This window comes from Hevea brasiliensis, chromosome 11 (genome assembly GCF_030052815.1).
Source record: "Hevea brasiliensis isolate MT/VB/25A 57/8 chromosome 11, ASM3005281v1, whole genome shotgun sequence".
Classification (NCBI taxonomy): domain Eukaryota; kingdom Viridiplantae; phylum Streptophyta; class Magnoliopsida; order Malpighiales; family Euphorbiaceae; genus Hevea; species Hevea brasiliensis.
Window position 1 is genome coordinate 6,078,345 of NC_079503.1, and position 11,713 is coordinate 6,090,057.

General features: G+C 33.3%; 1 protein-coding gene across 1 annotated transcript; it reads right to left on the reverse strand.

Annotated features, from left to right (window-relative positions):
• Nucleotides 1-1,669: 1,669 nt before the first annotated feature.
• LOC110670049 (40S ribosomal protein S3-3) lies at nt 1,670-5,477 on the reverse strand. Its single transcript, XM_058129759.1, has 6 exons — nt 5,145-5,477; nt 4,887-5,034; nt 4,628-4,799; nt 2,343-2,397; nt 2,110-2,241; nt 1,670-2,018 (listed from the first exon to the last, which is right to left on the reverse strand). The coding sequence occupies exons 1-6, from the start codon at nt 5,172-5,174 to the stop codon at nt 1,842-1,844; spliced, it is 714 nt and encodes a 237-aa protein (XP_057985742.1). The 5' UTR covers nt 5,175-5,477; the 3' UTR covers nt 1,670-1,841.
• Between the last annotated feature and the right edge of the window lie 6,236 nt (nt 5,478-11,713).

Consider the following 11,713-nt stretch of genomic DNA (forward strand, 5'->3'; position numbering starts at 1 on the left):
ATTGATATAAAAGGCTAGTAAAACAGGCCCAATTAGAGCTCGCTCATCCGAATTTAAAATCGAATAGCCCGCCAATCTAAGTTTGAAGCCGGGTAGAGCTCGGCCATTCCGATTTCGAAGCCTAACACCTAAGAAGACTGAGCTCGGAGGAAAACTCTAATATCGTTCCGCACTGTTCTAAAGAGATTAGACAGGTTAGAGAGATCGACACTCTCATTGAGCTCAAGTCAAACAAAGATCACGCCTAATTTCCAACATAATTTTAATATGATTACCATTACAACTTAAATAGGGAATCGGCGAAGATCCAACCAAGATTTCATATAGTTATCCAATCACTACATCAATAAGGTCAAGTTTCAAAAACAGGTATGCAAATAAAACTTTTGTTCTTATTATACTAATATTCAATCCATAATACAATTACTGACTTGAGCGTCGGAGTAGTTGCCAATCACCACCGACCCTCACCTATTTTTTTATTTTTAGAAGACACTCAACTCAGTCTAATCCAGTATCCCGGAATTCCACCGAATCTCTCTTTTTTCAGTTTTGGTTATGATTTTGACAATTTTTTTTTGTCTTTTCTTTCAAATTTAGTAATTTTTTTATTTTATTTAATATTTAAAAATATAGAGTAGATAAATAACACTAAGAACATTTTAAAATACTTTGCCCTTCTCATCGTTTCCAACCTGCAGTCAACTTCGTGGATTACGCCATCAGCAACCTTGGAGACTCTGTATCCCTCCCACATCAAAACCCACATTTTTCTATATGTTCTCCATCACCATTTCCCAGTGAAAACAAGGCAACCAGAGATTTATGAAGGTCGCAATATGCATGATAAACTTCATGAGATGTTAATTTCAGAGGAGGAACGATGATGGTTGAGTTTCATATTCCTCTCCTTTCTTGATTGCGATTTTCAGGCACTGCAAAGCTTGCTAGAGATGAACTCAGGTAGATTTAAGCCAGCAAAGTCTCAAATTTTGGCCAAATTAGTGAAATGTAACTTTGCTAACGTGGGATTAATTTGTTTATTCTTTTATTTAATTTATGTACTCCCTGTCCGCTATTTTGGGGCTTGATGAGGCTACAGAGATTGAGGATGGAAAAACTTGTTCGATCTTGTTTGATAGGAAGCGGACGGGTTTTCTCAAAAGTATTTAACTATATATTTTTTATTTTAATTTGATAGAGAAAATTCAGGTATTCCTTTGCAGAGAGAGAGGTAGGAATTAGGCCTGTGTTTACAGAGGCAGGCAAGTTCAGAGAGAGCGTGTTTATGCAAAGCAAGAGAGATGATGTTGAGTATGTTTTAAATCAATTCCATTATTAAAAAAAAATAATAATGCAAACAAGGTTTAAGTTCAGGATTTAATGTCAAAATTTAGCGACTCAAACAAAAATATTAAAGCTCAGGGACAAAAAAGTGTGATTGCTCTCCAACATCACATGCCAAAGCTTACAGATTCATGTCCATCCGATATCCAGTATTGGGAGCACCCCATAATATTCAGAATACGACTCAACTTGCATGAAAAAAAAAAATTTACAAACACATCTAGGGAGGAATTAAGAGAGAGAGAGAGAGAGAGAGAGAGAGAGAACCATGCCTAGATGTATTTACCATTAAATAACTAATTAAAACAAAGTCAATAGGAAATAAAGCAACTAAATTAACAGCTATATTAAAACAAATTAATGGCTGTAGAGAAACAAAATTGAGCACCACTTGAGAAGGGTATCAAAAATTTCCAACAAATAAGAAATTAAAGCACTTTAGTGAAATTAATAATAAAGCATCAATAACAATCAGGACATTAACAACAAGGGCGTTAAGCCACTGGGACTGGGACCTCAATCACGGTAGCCAATACAGGTGGTGGTTGCGTGTACTCTGCTTCCTCCTTAGGTTGATGAATTGTGACCAAATCTGGTAGAGGAGTTGTTGGGCCCTGCTTCCCCTTGGGGTCCCAATCAAGCATAATCTTGACCTTGATACCGAGAACCCCCTGTGCGCCAATAAGAGACTTGATCAGTGAGGACCACAACAACGAATCGAGGACAGAAGGCTTAATCAAAACTAGGCAAAATGCAACAAACCTGTCGTAAAAGTACATGTCTCACAGCAGAGTCAATATAATCTTTGACTGGCTGACCAGATGAAATCATGTAGCCATCCTTAAATTTCATAGATTTTGCACGCTGCGCCCTTAGCTTCCCACTGACAATCACCTGATCAAAAGCAACCACTATTAAATGGTAACACAAAAAGAACCAAGTATTTATAGTAACAACAGCCCAAGTCATCAAATTAAAAATGGTTACAGACGAACCTCACATCCCTTAGCACCGCTTTCCATAATAAATCTCAACACACCATAACAGGCCCTTGGAGATGTAGAAACAATCAAATAAGTTTACAAATTGTACATTCACAACAAACCACAGTAAAAAAAAGTATAATGATGCAGAACACAAGTAACATAATGTAGCAGATTAAAAGGATTCCAAAACAGTTCAGAGAACAAAAATCATACAATCATATGTTTCTATCAGAACAATGACAAACAGATTGAGGACTGCCACTATAGTATCTTCCACAGCCAACTAGATATCTAAGTGGCATATTTGCCACAATAAGGAAAAACTAATAGCCTGAATCTGATCAAGACGAAGTCACATAGGCAAAAGAAAAAATATATATAAACACTCGCTAAGGTTAATGCATGAAAACATGAGAGTTTCATTAGAATGATGACATGGAGGAGCTTGAATAATTTTGTCATCGTCCAACGCTGAAGTTGGTAGGGAAACGCCGATCTGCTTTATAGATGGCATACTAAACACATCAAAATGATGGCAAAAGGGAAAATATACACACACGCACACACACTCACTAAGGTTACTGCATGATGAAAAGTGAGTTTCATGCTAAAGATGCCATGGAGGGGTTTAATTAAATTTGTCATCGTCCGACACAAAGTTGGTAGAGAAAGGCCAATCTGCTTTATAGATGACATAAAGCACACATCAAAATGAGCCAAGACTTCAGGTGAAAAGTGGGGGAGAACTAATAAAAGAATGAAAAGGACAAAAATGAGTGAAAGAACAAATTTAGCAGAAATAGTTGCACTTAGGAAGCATAAATCAACTCAAAAACCAACCATGAAATCTTTAGCACAAAAAAAAATAATCATGAAACCTTTCCCCACTTGTAGAAACACAAATTACAATTGGACTAGTTCACTAATCTAATCCATATGGTATTTACTAGTTAGAAAACAGAACATTCACAAAGTTGGTGGATGTCCAATTTCAAGAAAGAATCCTATACAACTTAGTCACTACCACCAAAAAGGTCCAATTAGAAGTCCCGCGAGGCCAAACCAAAAAAAATTCTCCCCAGGTTCTAAAAGAAATATCAGTTCAATAAAATATCAAATGAACAACCAAAGGAAGAACAAAAGCCAGCAGGAAGTAAAAATTTGTATGTTTTGAGAAAAAATAAGATTAAGTAGATGATTATGAAGAATAAAATCTAGATGAATTTGTAACAATATACCCTCCCTAAGGTTACTGCATGAAAATTGAGCATTTCATGAGGATGATGGCATGGCGGAGTTTCTTAAATTTTGTCATCTTCCGACACAAACTTGGCAATTATAGACCAAATCTGCCTTATAGATGACATGAGAGACCCATATAATTTTCTAAAAATAATGAGATCGGATTAAAAAAGCCTTCATAAATTTACAGATAACAACTCCCAAAACCCTTTCCAATGTTATTTCACAAGTTTGTATACGATTGGTTGTTGCAAAACAAGCATGCTTGTCTAGATACTAGATAGAGAGATCTCCATACATAAACAGCAACATAAAGACAAATAGAATGATTGCAAACAAAAAATAGATTCAAACACCAGAACTACCAGTCCAATGCACTCAGGATCTAAAAGAATATCAGCTCAATAAAATATCAAATGAACAACCAAAGGAAGAATGAAAGCCAGCAGGAACTAAAAATTTGTATGATTTTGAGAAAGATAACATTAAGTAGATAATCAAGAAGGATAAAAACTAGATGAATTGATAACAATATACCCTCCCTAAGGTTACTGCGTGAAAATAAAGCATTTCATGAGGATGATGGCATGGAGGAATATCTTAAATTTTGTCGTACTTGGTAAGTATAGACCAAATCTGCTTTATAGATGAAATGAGAGACCCATATAGACCAAATCTGCCTTATAGATGAAATGAGAGACCCATATAATTTTTTATAAAAATAATGAGATTGGATTAGGAAAGAGCCTTCATACATTGAGTACAGATAACAACTCCTAGAACCCTTTTCATTCAATCATGGAAGCTAATCTTAAAACTCCCCTCTCCACTTCTAAGAATTGTCTATTTCACAAGTTTATATACAATTGTTGTTGCATTGCTCATCTAGAGACTAGATAGAGAGATCTCTATGCATAAATGGAAACATAAAAACAAATAAAATATAGCAAACAAAAAATAGATTCAAATGCCTAATCAACTAAGTATTATATATATATACTGCCTCAAAATTGAAAATATATAATAGAGAAAAAATAAATGTTCATATATACCTGCGAACTGCAAGACCACCAAGAAGCTTGTAGCGAAGAGACTCAGCCTGAGCAATGGCGCAAAGCCCTCTGTTGTTAACCTTCTCAGCGTAGAGTTCGACGCTGTTCTCTGGGAATTTAAACCTCTTTTGTACCACTGAGGTCAGTTCCCTGATCCTCCTCCCCTTCTCACCTACAATAGGTAACTTCAAATAGTACACTCTCCAAATCCAAATCACGAAAACCAAAATGAATGCAGGCAAATAGAATCATTTATTACCCAGAACATTTTGGGTGCGGGTGGCTCTGATGATGATCTCAGTGCGCATAGGGGTGACCCTAACCTCAACACCAGAGTATCCATCCTCGGCAAGCTCTCTGGTCAAGACCTCGTTAAGCTCGGCATAGAAAACTCCATCAGCGACGAACTGTATAACCACAAGCACAAAAATGACAAACGAATTAGGTGCGAGGAAAATGAGTTCCTCTGTTAGTAAGGCAGAAAACAAAGAAGGGTGAAGAAGATAAGGGGATATACCTTTCGCTTCTTGCTTATTTGAGTCGCCATTTTGTAGTGTCGATAATGGAGTTAGTAGGTTACTTGCAGAAGCGAAGATCTTAGTGCACGGTGGTAGGCGCTCTGCAAACCCTAGCCTGAGGGTTGGAAGACGAAAAATAGTGAGTTTATATGTTAGGAAGGTTTGGATCGGACGGTGGATGTTGATTCTAGGGTTTACTTCTCAACGGATGGGATTCTTTGAGGGGTTTGCTCATTCGGCATTGGGTTGGTATTTGGATGAGGTTAAATTTTGGATGAGAGCCGACAGGAATGGCAACGGGCGGGTCGATAGCAATAATGAACCCCCCCCCCCCCCCGTCCTCGCCCCATAGAGGTTTGGACTCGGAATCAAGTATTCCCGCCGAGGTTCGGAGCGAAATGGGATTTTTATGAAAAATTTTCTTTTTATTTTTTTATTTTAATTTATTAGTATATAATATAACTTTATTTATTAAAAAATAAAATATAATTAAAAATATAATTTTTATGCATTATTTTAATAATATATTTATATATTTTATTAAAATTATAATATTTAAATATATAAATATATTATTTTTTAATAAAAAATAATAATATATTATCATGTAAGATGAATTATGTGATATCAAAATAAAAAAAAAGTTTTTTACACAAATTGAAATTGAAATAAAATTAAAAAAAATTAATCGAATTCATAGCGAATCGAATAAGAGCCGAGAACTTTTACCATCTTTAAAAGTTATGATTCCTACTTATTCTCTCTTTACTCTAATATAGCATAAACTTAAAGCAAAATGACATTGTAGTTATATAAAAACAAAACAAAAATGTTATTCAGTTCAGTAATTAATCACATCAGCTTATAAGATAGATTTGTTTCCTAAAAGCAAGTTCTAAAATAAAATTCATATAATTTCAATTAAAAAAATTGACATTAAAATGAAGAGGAACCATTAAAAAGCGGAAATAAATGCAAGTATCCAGGCCTGGTTTTTAGGTTGTTGATAGCCCCCAAGGAAAAAAGATCGCGGCCCAAATTGGGTAACTCAGTCGCGGGCTTACCCACCCACCACGACCAGCGTGCATCAATATAAAAAAAAATAATAAATTCATTTAATTAACGACAAAAATTAATGGCTAGCGAGGATTGGTTGAATTAATAAATAATCAGCACTTTCATTAAATTTGAGAACTAATATTGCAATTAGATTTACAAGATGTTTAGTCAAATGCAAGGCTATGAAATCTAAGCCAGCACAACCAAGAAACCCAAACCCAAAACCCAGGAAATCTAACCCTAGAGAACTAGAAAATCCTTTTCAATGCACCCTGTCAGCGCCACTGATTCTTCGATCTGCCAAAGGTGGAAGAGATGACTGGAAAAGACAAAAGCCAGAAACCCCACAGCAAACAAGAAACATGCCCGCTCGCTAGAAACCACCGCCTTTAAACATCCAACACATTCATATGCTAAATCTCAGAAGCCATACCAACATCAGTCAACAGCAACCATCAGAGGGGGAGTGGGCAGAGCTCATGGCCTCTAAATCTCCCATAGCCTATGGGAGGTGCAATTACTATCGAAATGAGTCTAACTCAAAATCCCCTAGACTTTATCATCGAAGCGGACCCTCTAGCCAAAGTTAAGAATTCTCTCTAAGTTTTTCCTAAATATTATATATATATATATATATATATATATATATATATATATAACATGTGCTTTTGTGTTTTTAAATTAAAAAAAAAATAGAAAAAGAAAAAAAAAACTGTTAACGCCGTTAGAAAAATAAGATAAAACATATAAATTTAAAAAAAAAAAACCCACAAGATTTAACGCTTTTTTAAGAAGGGATATGTAATTTTTTTAATTTATTTTATTTTTTTAAATTAATATTTTTTTGGATGAAATCATTTATAAATCAATTACTTTAAAATTAATTTATTAAGCTCATTTTAATTTATTTTGAAACTTCAATTTATAATTGTAAAAAAAAAACTAAATTGATGAGTTAAATGAGAAAAAGGAAATAAGATATGAAAATGAAAAGAATTTTAAATAAATGTCATGAATATTATATTTTACTTATATTACTAAAATTTTATTTATTTAAAATTTTTTTAAATGTTATTAATTTATTCAATTCAATTATTTCATTTTTAATTAAATTTAATTTATCAATTTAATTAATAATTTAAAAAAAATAAAATATTTTTTTAATAACAGCTAAAATATCAATGTCAAACCTTCTTTGCCTGATATTTTGAGCAAGGTAAGTGTAACAACCCAAATTTCCAAATAAATGTATTTTTATAATTTTTTTTTATTGAACTAATAATTTATTAATATTTTTTTCATGAATTTAAATTAATATTTTTATAATGGTAATTTGTATTAAATGAGTATTATTTTTACATGTATTATTATTTTTATCATTATTATTATTATTTATTTATATGACTAGTTTTAAACATCCATATTAAATGTTTAATAAAATATTATTTTATATTATTAACAATTGATTTAGTGGTCATTATTTAATTATTATTATCATTATTATTAACATTGTTATTATTATCAATTTAAATGTATTAAAGAAAGATTAGGGACCTATGTGAATAAATAAGAAAAGTTTAGGGATTTTAATAAAATTAAAAGTTAAAAAAAAAAAAAAGTAAAACCCAAAACGCAGTGCACAGCCCCCCCCCCCCCTCCCCCTTCACTCTCCTTTCTCCCCGACTCTCTCTCCTCCCTCTCTTTTTTCTTCTTGCCGGTGAGAGATCCCCTGTCGGTGACCACCCCAGCAGCTCCAGCGTCGACCAGTCCCCCTCCAGCAGCTACGGACGCTGGCCAAAGCTCCTCTAGCCGCCGGAATGAAGAGAGAAAGGAGAGGAACCCGTGTGATGGGGAGAGGACCATCCAAGGCCGTTTCCGGCCATCTCTGACGACGGGAAGACAGGGGACGCCGGCAACGAGCTTCTGGCAGCGCTAGGTTCCTTGTCCGACCAAGACTTGCCGGTTTTAATGGAGTTTTCCGATGAGTTGAAGAGAGAGAAAGAGGAGAGAGAAAGTTGAGGCAGTGAACTTTTCGGCCATTTTCCCGATGATCCGACTGTCAGATCAAAAATCCAAGACCACCAATGGACTCGGGACAGAGAAATCTTCGAGATAGAACCAATCTCGCTCCGATCGGACACCGTTTGAAAAATGCGATAATCGGACCGTCCAGATCGCTTAGTAAAATTTTCGCACTTTTTCGATTCCAAAAAATTTAAAAATAATTTTATGATAATTATTAACAAAATTTAGAATTAATTTAGTTGCAATCGAATCGAGGATAGCTCACTGACACCGAAAACCGCATTTTCAGCCAGATCCGGCTGCCCGGCAGCCCGTCTCAGAATATAGGCGATATCATAATCAAACCTAGCATTTTGGACATTCGGGCGTGTTCCAAGTGTCAGATTTGGCATAGGTAAACCCGAACTCCAAATTGCTCATTTTCGACTAATACTAATTTAGAATAAAAATTCATAAAATATTTGTGGGTGATTATAAAATTATAATTCTTTTTTTAATAGTCTTATAACTCTATTAAGGACCGCGACACAAAATTTTATAATTTTTAGAGCTCATTTAGGTAGTTTTTACAAAAGGGGTTAGTTGTAGGGACTAAATGGTAATTTTTTAAATTATAATTGTTGACTATTTGAGTGGGCCCAGGAGGGGTCTTGTGATGTGATTGAGTTGTGATTATGTGATTTGCGAATTTATAAGTGTTATTTTAATATTTTTGCAGGTTGGGTAGGTCCTAGGCATAGGGAAGACTCTGCCAGATTTTCGACATGAATTAGGCTGTATGTTATTTTTTTAGAGTCTTATTTTGAATTAGTACTAATAAATCTATAATATAATTATCTAGGTAATTTAAGTCAGCTATTTTCCTCCATGCAACAGCCACAATAGTCCTCAGTGTACTGTGAATAAAATATTAATTTTAATTATAATTTCGATATTATTATATGTTCAAGCATACCCATGCATCACTTATAAATATGTATCTATGTAGTTAAATACTATGCACATTCTATATTGCATTCATAATTGATGAAGTGCCATTGATGTTATTTGTGGTAATTTGGAGCAGTGTGCGTGTGTTGGCGTGCGTGTGGTATAGTATTGGATATGGACAGGACAGTAGATCTGACTTGAAAGATACTCGTTGGGACCAGTCCTTTATGGATAAGCCGAGGTAGACACGGCTTGAGAGACACTCGCTAGGACCCCGCATTTAGTTTATTAAGCAAAAGTCCGACTTGAGAGACACTCGCTGGCAGAGGTTGGATTAAAAGGGTTGTATAGGGGATCAGCTCCCATATATGTACTGTCTGAACATTACTGGGTGTGTGCATGCTCTAAATTACCTTTTTGCTGTTATGATATGATGTGTATGAAAATTTTGATAGTGTTGCATTCCACTCCTTAGGATGCATTAGCTTTAGATAGCTAGAGAAATTGTAGTTAAAATTAGTATTTTACTTTCTGAGTCGAACGCTCACTCCTATTCACCCTATTTTTCCAGGCTATAGGAGGAGGCCTTTTTCAGAATGACCTGCTTCTTTTCTCGCAGGTTATCAATAAGTACTTAATTTTATTATTATTCCCTAAATTTGTAATTTAGAACTCCGCATGTATTAACAGTAGTATAGACCCTATTAGGAATTGTGTTAATTTAAATTATTGAGGTTAATAAATAAAGATTTGTATGATACTTAATCAATTTGTAAATTATATAACCAGGTTGAGCTGGGCTTCCATAATTTGAGCTTCTGATAATTATTGGGTTAAGTTGGCTTGAAATAAAGTTATAATATTTTAATTTTAATTATTTTTATATGTATGTTGGGCCGAAATTATGGGTCTGGTCATGGGTTTGAAAACAGTAAGGCTTACTACGAGTCTTGGGGGCTTTATGCCGACCCAGGTCCTAGTGTCGGTCCGGCCCATAAGTTGGATTGTGACAGTAAGCTTTTAGAGGGTTTTTAATTTGACTATTTACTTTTAATTTAAAATATATATTTTAATTTATAAGTCAAATTAAAAATAAGTAATTAATTATTAGACAAAATTAAGTAATTATTTGACAAAATTAAGTAAAAGTAACTTTTAAATGATTAAAATATTTGTTAAAAAATACTAAAAAATAAATTTAATTAATTAAAATTATTAAAAAAGATATGTAATTAAGTGTTGTTTTAATAAAAAATTATAATAATAATATTTTAAAAATTATTAGGATAATATAATCTTTTAGTTAGTTAAAAAATAATTATAAAATAAATAAATAAGTCATAAGTAAAGTTTTCTTTTTTCTTATGACTTTTAACTTATAGACTATACAAAATATTAATTTATTTATGATGTTTTACTTATAAATAAGTTTATTTGACTTATAAATTAGATCTAGCACCCTTTTAATTCTCTTTTTTTTTCTCTTTAACTTACTCGGCCTGCCTATATGTTAGCTCATGCTTTTGCTAAATTTGCTTTTAAATTTTAATCATAATGCTTCCGAACTTATTTGGGAAGTACCTTATTGACTAAGGGTGTTTGCCCAATCTGATAGTTCTCCTTTGGAATGCCAAGCTTTAATTTTAAAAGAAAATAGCTCAATCGTGTTAGAGTCGTCTTTAAGATTATAAGATGCCGATTATATTATAATAATAATAACAATAATAAAAACAAAGGTGAAATTGGTATGATATCTAATAAATGGCTTTTTGAACATTAAATTCGTAAGGTAGTGCTGTACAATCAAGTAAAAAGCAAAGAAAACTTTCCAATGTAACCACGCAACTTCTCATTTGCGTGCTCTACCAAAACTCCATTTTCAATCAAACATCATCACCATCACCAATTTTCTTGCCTTTCCTTCTTTATGTTTTTGTTTTCAATTCAACTTTCACAGTAATGTGAAACTCATTTCCCAGTATATATATATATATATATAATTGTAATAATATGAAAGGCATTTTGCTTGCTTATATTGAAACGATTTTGGTATCAAACCATGAATGAAATGAGAGATTTGTTTCATTCCAAATTCACTTCCTTTAGGAAACTGAATTATTTTATTATACCAACCACTTGGTCTATTGGATAAATAACTTGTCATTTCACAAGATAAAATTCATTTGTCAATATTAGTGTACTCTTTTTTTTTTAATTGCAAAAAAGAAACATTCATTGCCCTTAAATTTCCCTGATTTGACTCACTCCACAGGGAAGACATACCACCAAGTCATAGTAGGAAAAGCATACCACCGAGTTATAATAGGTCTCAAAATATCGAGAGCACAAATAACCTGCAGTCGATTCACCTACTATAGATAATTGGGATAATATTTAATTTCAACACTAAAATGGGGAATTGAACTGGAGCTAAATGCATCTAATACAAAAAATTTGCGACTAAATGGTGAAGATTGGTGTACTCTTAACAGTAATTTTATACCAACTGCATCATCATGCATTATGGAAGTTCTTCAAGTCTTGACAATCATAC